The sequence below is a fragment of the Prunus persica genome, chromosome G1 (genome assembly GCF_000346465.2).
Source record: "Prunus persica cultivar Lovell chromosome G1, Prunus_persica_NCBIv2, whole genome shotgun sequence".
Classification (NCBI taxonomy): Eukaryota; Viridiplantae; Streptophyta; class Magnoliopsida; order Rosales; family Rosaceae; genus Prunus; species Prunus persica.
In genome coordinates, this window is record NC_034009.1 from 31,343,462 (window position 1) to 31,364,086 (window position 20,625).

The following is a 20,625-nucleotide window of genomic DNA, read 5'->3' on the forward strand; positions in this document are numbered from 1 at the left end:
GATTCAAACTTAGGGACTGTTACGTAACTTCATCGCAACACAAACTTCAAAACCCCAGCTCAGTCCTTTGTCCACGTCATCGATCCTTGTGACCCCAACTAAAACGTCGTTCGCCGTCGGATCATAACACAAACTTGCAATCCCCAACCGTCGGATCTCCCTTCTGCATCCTCCTCCCTTTTTCCCTCGATCCGATCGTCAAGAAAACCCACCTTTTAAATCCTTCCCCTCTTTCCTCATCATCTGTGCCTGAACTTCCCACCAAACCAAAAACAGTTTCTCTCTACTTCTCTATTAAACGGTCTCAGTCTCAATCTCTCAGCCATTTTTCTCCACAGAACGCTGCCATGGCCACTGAGAACTCCGAAAACCCTCCGGCACCGCCTCCGCCAGCTCCCTCTCTCCCGCAGTATACAGAGGTACACAAAAGTTTTCCTCCATTTTCTTTTCTCGCCACCCAAACGGCTTTTCCCCACTTATTTTCGCTTAATTTTCAGCTGGATTCTGCTTAATTTTTCCTGATTTTTCTTTCTCCAGATGATTATGGCGGCGATCGAGGCCCTGAACGACAGCAACGGGTCTAACAAGTCGGCAATCGCAACGTACATCGAGTCCACGTACGGCGATCTACCTCCGGCTCACGCCACACTTCTGGCGCACCACCTCAACAAGATGAAACAGAGCGGCGAGCTCGTCCTGGTCAAGAACAACTACATGAAGCCAGACCCGAACGCGCCGCCCAAGAGAGGCAGAGGCCGTCCTCCCAAGCCCAAGGTCCCGCTCCCACCTGGAACCGTTGTCTCGCCTCCCAGGCCACGTGGCAGGCCCCCGAAGCCCAGAGACCCGTTCTCTCCGCAAGCGGAGCCCAAGAGCCCTTCTGGGACTGGAAGGCCACGTGGACGCCCTCCCAAGAAGGCCAAAACGGCATCGGCTCCTCCTCAGGCTCCAGCTCCGGCTCCGGCTACTGGCGCGCCCAGAGGTAGAGGCAGGCCTCCTAAAGTGAAGCCCGCTGTGGCCCCGGTCGGCTGTTGAGTTTAGCTCAGCTCAGATAGTGAGAAAGAGGGAGGGAGTGTTAATTTTTATTTAATTTAATTTAATTTTAGGTGTGTTTAGAATTTAGTTTCCGGATGATCGATGGTTTAGTTTTTAAATTTTTTTTTTAAAATGTAGTATGTGGTTGGTTGGAGCTGTGAGGTTGGGGGTGGTCTTATCAAAATGTGACTGTAATTGCCATGTAAATTGTTTAGCGGCTACTTAGGCTTTTCTGCCTTTTGCCTCTCTGGCTACAAAAGGGGGTTAATTAAAATGAGGCTGATTCTGATTACTTTATCACTTTTTCGGTTTTTCGGTTTTTAAAATTCCAAAAGTTGGCTCTCTCTCTCTCTCTCTCTCTCTCTCTCTCCTTTAACGCTTTATCTCTCGGCGTGCTGGGACGTGGTTGGTTTGTTTGAAGAGAACCTGTGCTCCGTGCTTGATTATGAGTAAAACTTCGGTGGTGAAAAATAAATCCAAGTGTTGATGTGTTGGGTGCAAATAAGGGTTGCTTTTTCGGTTTTTAAAAATGTGTGGAACCTTTACAGGTAATGTTGTGTAGTAAATACCATACCAGCATCTTGTCTTTTGTATTGCATGGTTAAGAATTCTGGGATGTGGATGATGCTTTTTCTCCATGTACGGCCTCAACTATTTTTTGGAAAAAAACATAACAACAAATAAAAAATGAGCGTTTGGGCTAATTTAATTTGGTTTCCCTTGTGCGTTTTTGCTAATAATCCTACTAAAAAAATCAAGATTAGTCTGATAAAAAGGTCCATTCACTACTAGCTAGACAACTGTGGGGGGTTTTATTTAATTAATTGTAACATATGCTATATATATTTGAAACCGAGGATCAATTAACAAGACATTAGTTTTGGGGTGATTCAGTCAGGAACCAATTAATCTTTCAAAAGAAAAACAAAACTGAGAAGTGGGTTTTGGTCATAATGGAACATTGGAATTTACATATATTGAAAGTAGAGTAGTCGTAGCTAAGCATCATTGTTTTACATATGCACTTAAAATTTACCTAAGTAATTTTGTCATCATTGTTTTAATTACAAGCTAGCTTGAAATTTTGGTTTACAGTTTAGGTCATCAGGGGATTCTATTGCCCATGTAGTGGTTGATGCCAAGTAACTCGTGCGTATATTACATGTTGGCTCCATGGATGTGCTTAATATAGGTATGTAGTGCATTGCTCTTGGTTTGCTTTCATTCATTACAAATTGTGAATCCCATGGCTCTTCTTGTTTTGCACAATTAGATTTGATATTTGCAGCTGTTGAACTGGATCCTTAATGTTTTGAGAACGTTTTTGTAGTTTTATCAATATAATCTCATCTCTAGTTGTCGATGTTTTATAAGCAGTATGCAATTTTGAGACCATTTGTAAGGTTTGAGTATAAGAGAGTGAGGCAGTTGTCTTGTCTCTTCCACTTTTAGTGGATAGACAATTGCCTAGTTGAAATTAACTAAAAACAATGTTCTAAAACAATTTCTTTCAAATTTTATATTTGAATATATTGGTAGTTTTAAGTAGCAGAAGATGTTTGATTCATCAACATGAATCAATACAAGTCCAAATACCCCCTCTCAACTTGTTGTTTAATTTGTTTATGTAAATTCTTTCTACTAGTCTAAACTTGTACTAGATTTATATATCTTATCATCATATCATGATGACTTTGACAAATTAGTTGCTGGTCTGGATGCTGACCTGCATTTTATAATTATCACATATAGATGTATTTTGTGTATCATTTGCTTAGTGTGGTGGCTATTAGAGTTGTTGTTACCTTGGGCAGTTGATTGTTTTATGCATATTTGGGCAGAGGAACTTACCCTTTTGTTCATCATGTCTAATTTTTCCCCCTTCGTTACTTGTGAAAAATGTGTTTCAATTGATTAAGTTGCAGTTTGTACAAAGCCTCTAAAGATTGACCATGACTCAATCAAGGTAAAATCTTATGTTTGGCTCAATATTTGTCTTTTCCAAACGTGTTTCTCCTATGTTTTCTGCTGCCCTATGTAAAGCATGTTTGGAGGATACCATTTTTGTATCTAATTGAGTAATTCCCTTGGTGCTGCTGAGGAGGTTGATGTTTTAACCTTCGGCCAATATTACTCTTGTTAGGGACTTCACGGTTATTTTCTTTATATATAAAAAATTTCCCTTTTTGAACATACTATCAGTGAGCCAGAATTGTTAAAATGACAAGAAATAGAATCGCTTCTTGTTTGGTGCTTCTGCTTCTCTGATATAATAATAGTGTAGATTTTGTATTAAATTATATTAAGGAGGGGTTATTTCCTCTTCTTTTGGTGGATTGTTTTACAACCCAGTAACTTTTGCAGGAATATAAACATATGTATACCTTTGTCCTTGGGATCTACACTCTTACTGTTTCAAAGGCTTTATCAGAAAATTGCAAGTAACACACAATGCTTTTGCTATTTTGCTTGTTAGTTATAAAAATTTCCAATAATTGGGTAGTGGCTTCTTATTTTTTATTTTCAGGTTGTTTTAAATTTGGTGCATGAATAATTTTGACTGCTTCAAAGTATGTATGTCTTTTAGCTATTATGTTATTTGGTCTTTAACCAAGCTTTGTTGGCGAAGTGATGTTTACTTTCTTTGTTTTTTGGTTGAGAGTGTCATTGCTTTTTAATTTTTTTTTGTTTTTAATGTGCAATTAATATTAAGTCCTTAACTAGTATCTTCATATATAATATTTGGTTCAAAGGCAATGATATTTGTTTGTCGATGATATTCAATCTGCATAATTTTCAGGCTCGCTTACAGTAAGAAGGGCCCTACTTCTAGGTTATGGAATGGTGTTTTGTAGGATGAGTTGGAGAAACTTGAGTAGAGGGAGCGGGATGCAGGCCGGAAGATGATGAATAAACAACCATGGAGGAGCAAGAAATGTTGCAGAGGTACAAAGTCCATTGTTGAATGTTTTGGTTTGGATGCAAATAGGTGGGGAAGCTAGAAGTAATAGGACTAACAAAAATATTGAAAATTGGTTTATTGACTGACTTTGGTGCCATTTTATATTTATTGGGTGAAGAATATTGAAAAAAAATATTTTGATGTGCTGGTGTAATTAAATTCACTTGTTGACCATAATGGCGTGCTCTGGATTTTGATGCTTTTGTTCATGTTCTAATTGTACAAGAGTAATGATTGAATGTGCTATTGTTAAATTTCTTTGACCTAACTTTGTTTTAAAGGATTAAATATATACTATATTCTATTATTTGTTGAATACATTAATGTAACTTGGTAAATATGATTCAATTGTGCCCAATTAAAATACTGGGTAGCAGGTTTTGAGAAAATGAAAAAGAAATTAATTAGACATGGGAAAAAAAAAAAACCATAAATGTTTTAAAGGCACAGATAGAGGATGGGTTACAAATATATAATAAAATAATAAAATAATATAAAGGCACTAATATATGAACCTAGGCAATGCATTAGTTATGGATGTATTTGGAATTGATGTATGTGTATTGGGTGCTAGGAATGTGGGACCTATTGTAAAAATTAGGCACTGATTTTTATAATCAGTGACATATTATCAATAGAGAACCCCTTTAAAAGACACCGATATATATATCAGTCTCTAATACTACAATAGACACTGTTTTCAGTCCCTAAAAAAGTCAAAAGGGACTGATAACACTCAGTCTCTTTTGAGCCTTTTTTCAGTAGTGATTGCTACTAGGAACTTTAGTTATTATGGGAACCACGTCCACTGCATAGGAAATGACCTTTCATGATAAAGTTGAGCTTAGTTGTAATGAGGCGGACGAGATGTCCTGGCCAATTGATGCGGGCAAAATATCCAAGCCAAATGACTTAACGCACGCACATGAGTAAAATAAGGATGGTGTTGCTTAATTAGTTTGAGGCAGAAATCGGCGTCCAAGTGTTGCAAGCTTGACGTAAACTAAGTGAAGGCAAAAAAAGACGTTGATTTACAAGAAAAAAATTGCATTTGCTGCTTTGCGTTCCACGCCTTTTATATGTGCTTCTGATTGTTGTCCAAAGTGTATGTTCGTTTGGATAGTCGGATTTTAAATTTCATGCATGATCTATATATGTTATGCAGCCCCGATCTCTTAGACCACAGGGGTTCAAGAGACTGTGGTAACCCATCGTTGGATATAACATCCAACGGTTCAAAAAAGTTTCTTAAAAAGAGTGCAAGAGTAAGTGAACCGTTGAATTTACATCCAACGGTGAGTGACCACAAATCTCTTGGACCTCTGTAGTCCAAGAGATCGGGACTGATGTGTTATGATACCATACCACAATGAATTAATAGACATGTAGAGAAGAGTTGACACTTCCTATTTTTGGTGCTTATTGTAATTGATATGTTATAGAAATGGTATGAATTGGAGGAAAGCATGTCACTTAAACAGTTGTTCCGTAAATAATGCTTGTCCTTATGTGGACAAAGATACTCAATTTGAATGGACATGGACATAGAGAACGGAAATTGACTAGATTTAAGAGCGCCAAAAGGATATATATATATATATATATATATATATATATAAAGCAAAAAGCAAAGAATGGTGAAATATTCAAAATATTAGAAAATGTCTTTGGTTAATGTAAACATTAAGAATTAAAATAATTAATTAAATGATGATAGTATGGTAAATTCACACTTTTTAATATTAAAAAAATTAAAATTAAAAGAAAAATAAGATAATGGATCCTATTTTTATGAAACACAACTACTCATTATTTTTTTTAATTCTAAAATAAATTTAAAATTTTTTTAAAAAAGCAACTCGTAGGCGCAAAAGCGCGTGTGGAGAGGCTAATTATATATAAAGCAAAAGATAAATAATGGTAAAATATTCAAAATACCACAAAATACTCTTAATTAATGCAAACATTAAGAGTTGAAATTATTAATTAAATGAGGATAATATGGTAAATTCACACCTTTTCATATTAAAAAAATTAAAAGAAAAATCAGATAATGTATCCTATTTTTATGGAACACAACTACTCATTATCTTTTTTAATTCTAAAATAAATTTAAAATTTTTAAAAACAAACCTCTCGCAGCGCGGAAGTCGGTTAGGAGAGGCTAGTTATATATAAAGCAAAAGGCAAATAATGATAAAACATTCAAAATACCACAAAATGCTCTTGATTAATGCAAACATGAAGAATTGAAATTATTAATTAAATGAGGATAATATGGTAAATTCACACTTTTTCATATTAAAAAAATTAAAATTAAAAGAAAAATCAGATAATGGATCCTATTTTTATGGAACACAACTACCCATTATCTTTTTTAATTCTAAAGTAAATTTAAATTTAAAAAAAAAAACATCTCACAAGCGCGGAAGCACGTGGATAGGCTAGTATAGTTTGATTGGTGAAAAGCATTTGGCAATTGGAAAAAAAGAAGAAGTTAAATATGAACTTTAGTGCAAAGTCATGGTTATTAATTAGCATTTGGATATGGGCCTTTAAAATGAGTGGTTGCATTTACATTTCTAGTCTAAATTGTTTATAGATTTTTTTTTTTACACAAACAACGATATTGGTGGTGGGGCAATCAAATCTAAGACCTAAAGTGCAAGTGTAAATATTCTTAACCATTTGAGCTACAAATTTATTGCAATTGTTTATAGATTCTTAGAAACCTCTTTTTTTTTTATGCCAATAAAATACAAATGTAAATGTGAGTTTTTATTTTTAGAATAAGAGATAGTTTTTATTGATAAATAAAACAAAAGTACAAAATAAACTATGTGTCAAATATGGGTAAATTTAAGTACTTAAGTAGTGATTTGGCTACGAACTATATTAGTTCAAGGATATATTTCTTTCCATATTAAAAGAGACCGTAAGTTGAAATCCCCCTCTCAAAATAATAACAAGGCTTATTTATTGTAGCCCCCTTTGAAACTATGGTCAAATCTCACTTACTCAATGAAAGTTAAAGTGACCCAAAGTGCCCTCTTCACAAAAGTTTGGTGGTTCATTTTGCCCCAACCGTTAACTTTATTAAAAACTATGTTAACAAGAGCAGATCCACATTATGGCTAAAGTGGGCTCTACCTCAGTGCTGACTTTGGAGAAAAATAAATTATGTTTAATTGTACGTACAATGATCATATCTGGCTCTCAAATTTTGTTTTTTCGATTTTATTGCTTTTGCTTATGTTAGAAATGTTGAAATCTGGTTTCTCTACATGGGTTTCAAAATGTGCATCGCTTATCCTTTTTTGTTTTTCTGAATCTTTTGTAGTCTCTAATCAATTCTTGTTCATTGTGAAAAATTAATAATTGTTTTGGAGGTTTATTTTTCATTATTTTGGTCTCTTTTTTTCCAAGAACGAAATAAAATTTATTTAGGTGTTTCAGATTTCATAATTTCATACCATTCGTTTTTTTTTTTAAAATGTTTCAAATTATTACTACACTAGTATTTTGTCTCTCTCATAATTATACTTTCAATTTTTATAATTTAACATAAATAATTTTTTATAGGACATTTCCTATGGAGAAGGGCGATAATAAACTAAACTCACACACAACACAGATGTTGGGATTTGAACTCAAAACCTTATCTCGGAGAGTAATTATTCAAAACCAATACACTAGTGGGTTTTTTGCTTTAAAAAAAAGTTCTCAATTTGATGAAGAAAATATATTGAAAAAACATGGTTTAATTATTTTTTCTTTGGTAACAAACAAGGGATTATAATTTATTAAAAAAAATTTAGCCCACTCCTAAAAATATTTCTGGATATGACATTGTATGTTAAAAACAATAAGGTGGCATGAATGATGACAGGACCAGATCCAAATTCCACTTTGGAATTCGAGTCGAACCCTATGCGTGTATGACGCCTGGCGGTTGCTGGACACAATTGACCAAATTGCCCTTCTGACCAAAATTCAATGAAATTCAAGTACGACTTCTGTCGAAAATTCGACAAAGTCTCCCCTGTAAATTAAACATTTCCCAAAAATTCCCACTTGTAAAACAAGCATATATGTTTATATATAACCCAACTGCTAGTATGTATCGAATTATATCCAAAAATCAAGCATCATATTATTCTAGCCTCCGGCCTCAATAAATCGAATAAATCATTATGCTAATAACATTCAATTCCATTTCTTATAACATCCCCAAAACAGTGTTAGATTTCATAATAACTTAACTGGACTACCTTTTATTACTTGACATCGTGGCTGCACGTTGTAACATTAGGTTGTCTACGTACCCTTACTGAGGGATCAAGCCACACGTAGTTCTTTCCCTTTAATAATGTAATTGAATATCTTATTCACAACTCTAAAACAATACTTTGCAACTTCCGAATACTCGTAACAGTCATATACTGATTATAAATAAGTCATACACTGAACTATCTTTATTTTAGTTTAAGAACATCTCAAAACTGAAATTCTCTCCACCTAGGTGTACCCCCCATTCATGATCCGTCAATTCCATCCTTGCAGGCCTTGAAGACACCAAGTCTATCGGAGCCGCAATTCTCGTAGGCCTCAGAGATACCACTTCTATATGAGCCGCAATCCTCGCAGGCCTCGGAGATACCACTTCTATCTTAGCCCCGTCCTCATAGGCCGAGCCGCATTCCTCACTCCGTACAGTTTAAGGGTTCCTAAAATACGTGGGGCATTATTCATCAATGACACTATTTCAAAGCAACTAGGGGTACCCTTGTGGTGGGTTTGAAAACTCATATCCCAAACTTATATCAATACCTTCCTTTTATTTCACAATCTATTTCCTGACTTTTATATCAACTTTCTGATAAATTGATTCTCCACTATACTTAAAATATATATGCACAATTTAACAATCTATAAATAACTATCTATACTGAATCTGTAACATAACTCAGATAACTCATTTTCGGTTTTGCCCCTTCTCGTATTTTGATCATATTTTCTTCAATACTACTCGGATTTGAGTCCACCACATGTCTACGGACACATTTCGATGTGCTGTACGCAACGGTACAAGCAGAATCTCCAAATTTCTCCCCGATCAAAAAGTCAACTTTTAAACTATTAAAATATTACGAGATAAAATTGTCTTTTACTTGAATAAATTAATAATTAAATATTAACTTAGGATCGGGTTGTTACAAATGGGACCTACTCTCTTGTTGAAATGTATAAGTGCCACATGTGAGAAAAAACAATAAAATATTTTATTTAAAAAAATTTAACAAAAAGGAAAAAAATTACTTCTCTCTCTCTCTCTCTCTCTCTCTCTCTCTCTCTCTCTCTCTCTCTCTCTCTCTCTCTCTCTGGGTCTAGTGAGAAAAAAAAATTCATATGATGCAGAACATTGTTTTGGTATTTAGAGACTTTTTGGTTCCCAAATCAAATAAAACAAGATCATTTCACTACTTTTGTGGTGAGAATTGAGAAATAAAAAAATAGAGGCTGGGAAATTTTGGTAAGGGATGATAGGTACTGTGATTTGGCGGTAACCAAAGAGAGAGTGTGGGAGGGAGGTGTTAGAATATGGATGGGTGTGTTGAGAAGTTTTAAGAGGAGGGGGCATAGGGGAAGGGGTGGTGAGGGGAAGGGCGAGTGGGCGTAGGGGCTGATGGGTTGGGGATGGTGCATGGTGATATCTAATTGGGTTGGGAAGAATGAAGAGAGAGAAATAAAAACATGTTTTAAAATATTTCAAAAATAATTTTTATTATTATTTAGCAGACGTGGCGCTTTTATGGTGTAGATTTCAACAAAACAGTGGGTTTTATTTGTGTCACGTCAGCATTTTTAACATAATATTTAACATAGGTAACCATAGGGGGCAAAGTAAACTACCAAACCTTGGTCAAAGGGCACTCTGAATCACTTTAACTTTCAAATAATAAAGTGAGATTTGACCATAGTTTTATAGGGGTATTATAGTAAATAAGCTTAATAACAATAAAAAGAAAGAAGTGGTAAGTTGAGTTTTCAACCCAATTTTTAACCTATTGAAGAGAAGACTGGACTGGACTGACACAGGCAGGCCCAGATTAATAATTGTTTTTAGTGCATGGACTTCGGCCCATCAAATTTTCGAGTAAATGTGGTGTGGATTTGAACAACAAAACCGGTAGTTGGGTACTTGGGTTGCAAAGAGCAAATAATAATTATTTGAAAGTAGTTGGGGTAGTGAAGTCAAAAAACACAACTCAAAAATCGTGGGAATCGCTCCCTCTTTGCTCAAAAAACCCGGCGGTAAAGATCAACGGCCACCTGATTAGAAAGGCAAAAAGAAAAAAAAAGGATCAACGGCCAAAACTATAGTATTAATACGTGACACGTGGGGAACATTTTAGAGTATTCGCACAAACATCATCCGATCTCATATTCCTCCCCCTCTCCCACCTCCCGGTCTCCCATCTTTTACGTGTATCACTCACTCACTTCTCTTCCGCAAAGCAAAATTAAAAATAGCGTAAATCCTACAACGTTGCCACCTTTCATTTCACTATAAATCACTCTCTAAACTCGATCTCCAACCTCTGAGCCTCGCCTTGTATCTCTCCCTTTGTCTTTGCTTTGCGTGCTCCGATTTGAATCGCGGTTTGTTCTCGGGAAGCAAAAATGCAGTCGGGCCAGGTTAAGCGGGTCGAGACCACGCCTTTCGAAGGCCAAAAGCCTGGAACCTCTGGTCTCCGCAAGAAGGTTTGTCTCTCTCGCCTTTTCAATTTCATGATCAAGTATTTTCTTCATGAATTATGTATTCTCGAAGCTGGATCTGTTGCGCTCGAGCATTCTTGCACTCTGTTTTTGCAATCAAATTTTTGTTGTTTCGATTTCGTGAATTCTCGCATTGTTTTCCGGTGCTTTGCTATTGCTAGATTATTGGATCGGTGCCTGAAATTGCAACAGTTTCAGTCTGATCTCTATTCGATCAAACCGATCCGTTTGCTACGTGCGTCGAATTTTTAGATCCATTTTAATTGGTTTCTATTTTGATTAGATCTTAGTTATAGTGTGGAATAGAACTCCGGATGTAGCTTCCACCATGTTACTGGTTTTATTCTAACATGTAATCTGCCTTTCGGATTGCTTCAGTGCAAATTCAATATGATTTTCTGGAGAACGTTTTAACTTCTATTTTTCTGAAAACTGACATGGCAGTATGTCTGAGCACTATGAGACTAGAGATTGCCTGTTACAAAATGCATGCCTTTTTTCTAAGCTACAATACACTCCTTAGATTGCTTTGATTACTGTATGTTTTTCCTTATTCATTTTAGTATTATGCTGGCTGGAACTTTTCAGGTGAAAGTTTTTACGCAACCCCATTACTTGCAAAATTTTGTTCAGTCAACATTCAATGCCCTTCCAGCAGATAAAGTTAAAGGTAGGTGTTACTGAACTTGGCCTTTTTTTCTCTTCCTTAACAAAATTGTGTAAATTGTCCCCACTGCTTCTCATTTATTTGATTTAGAACTAAACATGCATATATTTATATTGGTTTATTCCCCGTTGCTTGGTTTGAATTTTTATTGGCTTAGTTTCAAGTGTCTTTGTGTTCTTTGAGAGGGTGTCATTAACTTATCATTTTTTCATCCTTGTAGGCGCTAGAATTGTTGTATCTGGTGATGGTCGCTATTATTCAAAGGAAGCTATTCAGGTAATTTTACATTCCATGATGTTTCTGAACTTGATACTGTTTTGTGATGGTATATATGTTTTGTACTTTCTCTGGTAAGCAAGGAAACAGAAAATGTTGTTTGGATCTGGATACCTTGGGGTTGGCTACAATTGACAAGGGTTGGGCTTGTCAAGGCCACCCACTGGAGCCAGCTGGAATCTTATTCGGAGTTCACTACTGTTGGCTCCCCCATTTCTTATTCATTTTTTTTGGTGGCGGAGTCGAGTTATTGCTTCTTCTAATATAACTTTTTGTGAGAAATATAATGTCTTCTATTTCTAATATGTTTTGTTGATTGACAGATCATAATTAAGATGGCAGCAGGCAATGGAGTAAGAAGTGTTTGGGTTGGTCAAAATGGGTTGCTTTCAACTCCTGCTGTATCAGCTGTCGTACGTGAAAGAGTTGGTGCTGATGTAAGTTATATTAAGTTAAGATCTAGCCCTTTTACTACTACTACTGCTACTGGTATTACATTGGTATTGCGACCTGTTCACTTGTTTGTGGTTTGAATCCAGGGATCAAAGGCATCAGGAGCATTTATACTGACAGCAAGTCACAATCCAGGTGGCCCAAATGAGGTACATGATCCCTGCCTCAATATACTTGTGTTATTACTTATATTGAGTTAAGAACTTTTCAATATAACTTTCAACAACTTATACCACTATTTTTTTGCTTGATATCTATTGGAAACTTATCGTATTCCTTTTTGTGTCCTTATTGCAGGATTTTGGGATTAAATACAACATGGAAAATGGTGGACCTGCTCCAGAGTCGATCACTGACAAAATATATGAGAACACGACAAAAATAAAGGAGTATTTGACGGTCGAGCTACCTGATGTACTCCATCAAATCTAAGCTCCATTTCTTTATTTACTTAAAATCTTATTACAAAACTACTGCACTTTGAGTTCCATTTATTGTAATGATCTTTCAATGTATGCGACAGGTGGATATCGCTAAAGTAGGTGTAACCACCTTTTCAGTGGATGGAGGAACTTTTGATGTTGATGTTTTTGATTCAGCGAGTGATTATGTGAAGTTGATGAAGTAAGCTTACCTCTAAGAAGAATCTTCTGCCTGTGTGAATTTGGTCACATTGTTGTGATCAATACCATATGTTTAGCTTAACGTCAGCACACTATTCTTTTGACTCAAGCAATTCTCGTTTTCCAGATCAATCTTTGATTTTGAGTTTATCCGGAAGCTGCTATCGTCTCCAAAATTCACATTCTGGTACGTAGATAGCTCCTTATTTTCATTTTCTGTATTGCAACAGTTCTTACCACTGGTGGTGTGACATGTCTCTGTTATCATGTTAAAGTTATGACGCGCTACATGGAGTTGCTGGAGCTTATGCAAAACGTATTTTTGTGGAAGAGCTTGGTGCAAAAGAAAGCTCATTATTAAACTGTGTACCCAAGGTTTTTTTTATGTTTGAGACAACTTTTCTTCGCTCACTATGCAGTCTAAAATTAATGTATCCATATGGTTCACCCTGTTTTGCTTGTAATTCATGCAAACAGGAAGACTTTGGAGGAGGGCATCCAGATCCTAATCTCACCTATGCAAAGGAGTTGGTTGCGCGAATGGGATTGGGTAAATCAACTACTCAAGATGAGCCCCCAGAATTTGGTGCTGCTGCTGATGGTGATGCAGATCGTAACATGATCCTCGGTAAAAGGTAGCATCAGCCTTGTGAATGTAATTCTAATCTTGTCCTTCACTTGCATTCATGACTTTATCTTATTTTCGTAGGTTTTTCGTTACCCCATCGGATTCTGTAGCCATCATTGCTGCAAATGCAGTTGAAGCCATACCTTACTTCTCTGCTGGTCTGAAGGGAGTTGCCAGGTAGTTTATTGATCTTCTTAGCATGGTCTATTTCACTCTAGAGCTACATAAATTTGTTTGAAGTGTTTTTTTCCTTTTCATAGACTATTTGTGGATTTCACAACTTGGCAACATATTTTTGGCGTTTGAATAATTTATTTATGTTTTTAAAAGTATGTATTTTGGATATATATTTTCATGCCTAGCTGTTCTTGATTATCATCTTTTGACTTGTCCACTTGTAGGAGCATGCCTACCTCTGCTGCCCTTGATGTTGTAGCCCAACATTTAAATTTGAAATTTTTTGAGGTACTCTCTCTCTCTCTCTCTCTCTCTCTATGCTTCTGGGTGAATAAACCATTAACCTTTTCGGTATCTACTATATAAACCATTAACCTTTTCGGTATCTACTATATACTCCAGGTACCCACTGGCTGGAAATTTTTTGGTAATTTGATGGATGCTGGGTTATGTTCAGTTTGTGGGGAAGAAAGTTTTGGAACAGGTCAGTTTTCAGGAAGTGCCTTCTAAAGTAGTTCAATCAACATTTGAATTATTGGAAATTTATACAATCTTGGTGGCAATGTCAATGTTTTGCATCCTTGGCCAGGTTCGGATCATATACGTGAGAAAGATGGTATCTGGGCAGTTTTAGCTTGGTTATCTATACTTGCTTATAAAAATAAGGAAAATCTTGGTGGGGAGAAGCTTGTCAGTGTTGAAGACATAGTTCGTCAGCATTGGGCTACCTTTGGTCGCCATTATTATACTCGATATGATTATGAGGTTCATTAATATTTTAAGGTGTTCTTTCCTGCGTTCAACTATATAATCTTGTATTGCTATTAATTATTATATATTTTTCCTTGAAGAATGTGGATGCAGGTGCAGCAAAGGAACTGATGGCATCTTTGGTGAAATTGCAATCTTCCCTTTCTGAAGTCAATCAGTATGTTTCTTACGCTGCCTTAAAGCTATATTCCTGTATTAGATATGTAAATTCTTCTGTTTTATTTCTTTTTGTCATTTCCCAGACTTTATTTCTTTTTGTCATATTTTTCTAAGACCATGAATTGCATGTCACGTCATTTGAATTCATGGTTTGTTCTCTTCTTTATTTTTGACATACAGGATTGTGAAGGGCATACGTTCAGATGTCTCCAGTGTTGTCAACGCTGATGAATTTGAATACAAGGATCCTGTTGATGGCTCCATATCAAAACACCAGGGCATTCGGTACTTGTTTGAGGATGGATCACGATTGGTAAGTTGACCCAGCTTTTGTTAATAGCTTAGCATGGAATTATTGATTATATGTGACAATGGTAGAAGAGGAATACAGCGGTTAAAATGATGTAACTGTTGTGAAAAGTGTTGAAGTGTTTTATATTTGGTGTTCGAAGATGCTAGATTTCCACAAACAAGGCTTAGATTTCTGATAACATAAATTTTTTTTTTCCCCCTTGGAGTGATTGACAGTTTACATTAAATTATGCGTTTCAGTTGATTTCACTTTTTCGTCTGAAGAATTTTTCTCTCCACGCTTCCTATGTGGCAAAATTCTTTTTATATTTCTAGAGAATACTCTTCCTGGAGCTTACTCGAGCTATTCATTCTTTCACACTCCTTGAACACAATTGCAGGTTTTCCGCCTCTCAGGCACTGGCTCAGAAGGTGCCACAATCCGACTATACATTGAGCAGTACGAGAAGGATCCATCAAAAATTGGCAGAGAATCTCAAGAAGCACTTGGTCCTCTTGTGAGTTAAATCTTCATCTTTAAAGTTTATAATCAAACTTTGTGGCCAATTTTTTGGGCTGGTTCTGATTCACTATTTATACAGGTGGAGGTTGCTCTTAAGCTTTCCAAGATGCAAGAATTCACTGGTCGATCTGCCCCTACTGTTATTACATAGATGCACATCTCTAAAATTTTAAAAAAAGTGACATGGTGCTTCGTTTTGAATATGAAAAAGGACTGGCTGGGTTTCTTCAAATGTATTAGTAATAAGAACCCTTTTTTGTAATTTGGTGGTCTGCTTATGACTACGGAAGTAAGCCGGTAGCAAGATTTTTGACTTTTCAAAATAAATGTGTGCTGCTGGCAAATGAGAGTGTTGTTGACAAGTAAAACTACTCGCTGATATAATTTTTGACTTTTCAAAATAAATGTGAATTTTAAATTATACTCTGCGTTCGTGTCCATTCTCGTGAACTTCTTCAACTAATTTGTAATTTACTTTGTGGTTTAGAGCTTATTTAGCTTATAATGGTTGGCACAAATTTTATAATTTCAGCTATTGTTATCGTTCATAATAATTATACCCAATCGTTGTTTGCTAATCCGATGCATATGGGTTTCTATTCTCTTTCTTTTATTTTTGTCACAAGCGATAATTTAATCTGCAAATAAGGCCTTGTTTTACTGGGTTAAATTCCACTGGCTATTGAGGGGAATATTGAAACACGGAACCTCAGTGCGGAGATATGAAGCGTTTATCTAAAGCTGTTTTTCAGAAAGTAACACATCACTGTTGATTAAGGGGTTCACACCTTCTGGAGGAGAAACAATCTCATGTAATGGGAATAATACTTTTTGCTATTTCGACCAATAACGAAATGATATGTAAGTTAATTTTTTTACATGTCATTGTATTATTAGTTGGAGATAACAAAATAGTGCTATTTCTGTTATAAGAAATTTTTTTTTTCCCTCTGAAGGGAAAGGGGCCTCCAAATTAGAGGCCCTCTGTTTGTATAGAATCAGGCTAATCACTGTATTATCTCCACAACTAATATTATCAATGGATTTTGATTTCACCTCCATCTTTTCATCTTAATGCACAGAGAAACAGAGAGAGAGATTTGTTTTCTTCATTATAGCTTCGTTCTTGGGACATGTCGCACTCCAGTAGTGGCTGGCTACTACAAGTACTACTTGTACTCCCACCTGTGACGCATCAAATTGATCCATGTGTGGTGGTCTTTGCATATGCTGCTACGTTACTCACAGCTCTTCTCTTAGATAATGCATCTAAAAACTATTCCTTTTTTTCATAAGGCATCAAATAATATTTGCAACTACTTGTGCGTCCAATGATTCATTTGCCCTACGTCTGTGGCATTCATTGGATTGGAGGGATAAGGAAAAAGGGGAAAAGAAGTCAAGAAAACAAGCATCTCCGTAGATATTATCTTCCAAAAGGTAGCTAACACATGCTATGTTACAAATATACAACTTTAAGTCCTTATCCCACCTACACAAAGTGACAAGCCCCCCCTCTCCCTCCTCTACTTTTAAAAGTCAAACAACCTCTCACCACATGCATGCATGATGTATACGTATCCAACCACATCACAATTATCACAGACCAGCTGAAAATGGCACTCCGGTGGCTGGAATCCACGATTCTCCGGCCAATATGTTCCCAACTGTAAACTTCCCGGCCTCCACCGCACTCGTTATGACACGATAGCCTGGCCACTTGACCCTCCCTCCAGTGGCACCACCAGCCCCAGAGTTCATGTACTCACCATAATAAAGTGTAGAGAGGGCAAAGCTTCCGCTCCATGGGAACCAACCAGCCGGGTCAATCAACCCATCTAGATCGCTCTTCATGATCACCGTCCTCGAGTACTTTTTCCATGGCCTGCCCAAATAGGTCCTAAACGAGCCTTGCACAGCTCTCAAGTCCGGAGCAGCTGTCACACGCGAGCTATGGATAACAATGCCTGTGTTCTCATTGGCGTCGGTCCTCGACTGTGCTGTGACGGTGTTTACTTGGTTGCTCATTGGTTTTCTCACGTACACGTTGCAGTTTTGGAGCACGGCCGTGGCGTCGCCGCAGATGAAGTCTATGGTGCCGTATACGTCGCACTCACGGTAGAATTGGCGTTGGGAATATACGTATAAAGTGTCTTGGTAGCCTTTGAAGCTGCAACGGTAGAACACTGAGTGATCCGCGCCGGAGCGCAGTGCCACGGCTTGGTGTTTCTGCGGCCCTGCTGTGTTCTCAAATGTCATGCCCTGAGCAATGAAGCCTTCCCCCGTAACCCCTGGGTTTAATTTAAGTCAAAAATATATATTTATTAATTTTGTGAATCATTTGATGCATATGTTAGGAGAGAAAAACTCAGTTAAAAGGTCATGCGATCGACAAAAAAAAAGTTATGTTCCAATTTATGCACATGTCATCTTATGTTATTAATTTTGTTAATTAGTTAGTAATCATTCATTTCAAAAGAAAATGTTGATTGCCTTATCAATTGAACATGACCTAATTAAAGTTGGTCTAGCATCTATTAGTATCTATATATAAATAGGGATTTCACCTAGCATACACATCAAGCTCTAAACTTAATTAACATCATGGGGTTAATTATAAGTTGATTTAATTAAGTTGTTAGTGCTTCAAAACAAACGTACCAAAAGTGGCAGAGCTATATGTGGTTGAACCATCTTGGCTATTTCTGTTCCCGGTAACAATGGTTGCATCAATCCCATCACCAATGAACATGATGTTCTTCAATGTCTTCTTAATCTCAACGTTCTCTTTGTAAACCCCAGCTTTCACGTGTATAACAAATCTTTCAGTGGACCCACTTCGTAGGTTCTGCGCAGCACCCACAGCCTCGGAAATTGTCTCGTAGTTTCCAGACCCATCTTGGGCTACTACCATATCAGCTTTTGGCCCACCCCCAGTCGATCGCAGAAGCTTTCGATCAGCAAACGAAACCCATTCCGGGAACCCATCATCTGATTCCGAGAGCAATAAGCGTCGTTTCCCACGAACCTGTTTGCTGAAATGCAAAGCCGACGGTGAAGTTGAGGCCTTGTGTAGTGACAGTGAATTGCTAAGCAGCTTGGACAGGTTGGTTGTTAGCGTGACATAATTTGGAAATGATTGTAAATAAGAATTAGGAATTTTGAGATTGGTGAAACCATTTTGGCAAGTTTGCTGATTAGCAATCGATGCACTTAACCATGTATTGGCGTCTAGGGCGTTGCTGGAGCGAATCGAACGATTGATCTTGTCGACGGTGTCCTCATGGAGCTCCAAACAATCATTCCAAGCCAACTTGGCTCTCTCATCTTTCAATGAGTTCAAGTTCAAGGATGAGACGAGTTGATGGGCTCCAATGGCTTGGTCCATGGTGACTTTAAGTGTCAAATCACGAAATGTAAACCTTTGTTCATGATCATCTAGGGTTGATAAGAGGTTGGCGTTGATGAAATGGTTGCAGACTTGAGGGTATGGGGTTTGGCTGCATCGTATACTTACAGAAGAAGAGCTATATTGCGCCATGAATATAGGAGAAATGAAAATAAGAAAACAAGTATTGAACAAAGAAAGGTGATCCATGGAGGGAGGAGGGCTAGCGATTAAGTTAGAAAAGGTACAGAACTTTTTACGGGTTGAGTTGTGATATCTTAAGAGGGCAACTGAGGCTTCATTTTATAGACCAGAACTTGGCCACTAGAGGGTAGAGTTTACGTGGGTGGTGTACTTGCGCTGCCTTTTTTCTTGGGGGGGAAAAAGGGGTTTATGGTTGTTTCTATATGCCACTTGGAAGGGACTATTTTAGGCCACTAGATATTATGGCATTTATTTGTCTTTAGTAAAAAAAATAAAAAATAAAATAGAGTGATGACAGTAGCATAAGATGGTGGAAGACTCACATATATATACATTGACATGAAAGAATATCAAGAAGAAGATGATGAGACAATTGGAATGAGCCAGTATATATGCCAACGTTTTAGAGTGTTACACAAGTTCGCAAATGATACACAAGATATACTCTTAAATGTGGGATAGGTTTAAATAGGATCGCAGATAATATAATACACAAGAATTACTCTTTAAATACAAGATTTATAATTAATATACGCAATATTTACTCTCAGAGTGCAAGACGAGTTTAGTTTACATATCATTCTAATAATAAAAAAGGATTTATTTTTCATATTTATATGTATAAGCTGTATTATGTGACTGTAATATAGTATTATATTATATAATTTATATTTGTGCATGAAAGTATAGCCAATAATTTCTCTCTATACATAAGTATGTCTTGGTTGTGTATAAAGACAATGATTGATGATGATTATTGCGTGCCGCATGGGCTAGAAAACTTGTATTTTGCTAATTTCCTTTTCGTTAACACACGAGGATTTTTCAAAGTCTTTGTTCTTTCTCTTCTTGTTTTTTTGGACAAGTTGAGTCTTTGTACTTGTCTGGCTGTCTACGACCGGTCCAGTCCATTTCAAAAAAGGACCGGCCCAGTCAAGAATCTTTTTCTTCTGTAATTTTTTTTTTGGGGGGGGTGGAAAGTCAAGGAGTCGAGAGATGACCAATTGTTGGTCGAAAACTAAACAAGAAAGCATCATCATTCATTACCATTAGTCTGAATTAAAGCAGTTTTACTGACCAATGGTTTCCTTTCCTTTTCATCTTAATTTGTTCTTTTTTCTTTTTTCTTTTCTGCGATTGTAATGTCAATATGAACAAACCCTAACCTAATGCTCTGTTTAGGGGTACTCGATGGTGCTAAGAACAACACTGCTGGCCTTGACAATGTAAGAGTTTCCCTCTTTCTCTCTCCGTTTTTCAGTATTTTGTTCGGTCACTTGTCTTGGGTCTTGTAATCACTTTGGAATTTTGTATCTCTGATGTTATAGGATGCTGGTGGTATGTCCATCGACGATGATCTTGACGAATATGACTTTGACTACTCAGGGCCGGAAGATGGTTGATTTTAGTGCATGCATCTGGTGAAGTCTATTATCCATGAAAACATCTTTGATTCTTGCACTTTATAATAAATTTTAGTCACTAATTTGTTTTTCGGTTGTTTTTGGGTGATGATGACCCTGAGATGGATGCATGCTAATATGCTATACGAAAAGGAAGAGGAGCTTAAGAACTTGATAAATCGGGTGAGGAAGTATTATTTATTATCCCAAGTGATTATAATTTCATATAACATAGGTGGTGGAACGTTCCAAGAGTCCTGTGCGAGTGTGATTAAGAAATTTGTCGAT

The 20,625-nt window shown here is 36.8% G+C and overlaps 3 protein-coding genes across 3 annotated transcripts; 2 read left to right on the forward strand and 1 right to left on the reverse strand.

Moving 5' to 3' along the window:
- LOC18789469 (HMG-Y-related protein B) lies at nt 1-1,332 on the forward strand. The gene is made up of 2 exons (XM_007221829.2): nt 1-419; nt 538-1,332. Exons 1-2 carry the CDS (start codon nt 348-350, stop codon nt 1,030-1,032), a joined length of 567 nt encoding a protein of 188 aa, XP_007221891.1. The 5' UTR covers nt 1-347; the 3' UTR covers nt 1,033-1,332.
- LOC18788417 (phosphoglucomutase, cytoplasmic) lies at nt 10,419-15,768 on the forward strand. The gene is made up of 18 exons (XM_007222235.2): nt 10,419-10,759; nt 11,363-11,444; nt 11,662-11,717; nt 12,041-12,154; nt 12,257-12,319; nt 12,468-12,584; nt 12,694-12,794; nt 12,921-12,980; nt 13,069-13,168; nt 13,271-13,428; nt 13,503-13,598; nt 13,823-13,886; nt 14,001-14,082; nt 14,188-14,363; nt 14,450-14,526; nt 14,709-14,841; nt 15,221-15,337; nt 15,422-15,768. The coding sequence occupies exons 1-18, from the start codon at nt 10,679-10,681 to the stop codon at nt 15,491-15,493; spliced, it is 1,749 nt and encodes a 582-aa protein (XP_007222297.1). The 5' UTR covers nt 10,419-10,678; the 3' UTR covers nt 15,494-15,768.
- LOC18788800 (pectinesterase) lies at nt 16,203-19,058 on the reverse strand. The gene is made up of 2 exons (XM_007222863.2): nt 18,004-19,058; nt 16,203-17,633 (listed from the first exon to the last, which is right to left on the reverse strand). Exons 1-2 carry the CDS (start codon nt 18,938-18,940, stop codon nt 16,942-16,944), a joined length of 1,629 nt encoding a protein of 542 aa, XP_007222925.2. The 5' UTR covers nt 18,941-19,058; the 3' UTR covers nt 16,203-16,941.

Bases quoted from the DNA above. Each gene is read 5' to 3' on its own strand.
- LOC18789469 (XM_007221829.2), top strand. From the start codon at position 348: ATGGCCACTGAGAACTCCGAAAACCCTCCGGCACCGCCTCCGCCAGCT. The intron at 420-537 runs GTACACAAAAGT...TTCTTTCTCCAG, and splicing joins CTCTCCCGCAGTATACAGAG to ATGATTATGGCGGCGATCGA.
- LOC18788417 (XM_007222235.2), top strand. From the start codon at position 10,679: ATGCAGTCGGGCCAGGTTAAGCGGGTCGAGACCACGCCTTTCGAAGGC. The intron at 10,760-11,362 runs GTTTGTCTCTCT...GGAACTTTTCAG, and splicing joins CCTCTGGTCTCCGCAAGAAG to GTGAAAGTTTTTACGCAACC. The intron at 12,981-13,068 runs GTACGTAGATAG...ATCATGTTAAAG, and splicing joins TCTCCAAAATTCACATTCTG to TTATGACGCGCTACATGGAG.
- LOC18788800 (XM_007222863.2), bottom strand. From the start codon at position 18,940: ATGGATCACCTTTCTTTGTTCAATACTTGTTTTCTTATTTTCATTTCT. The intron at 17,634-18,003 runs GTACGTTTGTTT...AATTAAACCCAG, and splicing joins ATATAGCTCTGCCACTTTTG to GGGTTACGGGGGAAGGCTTC.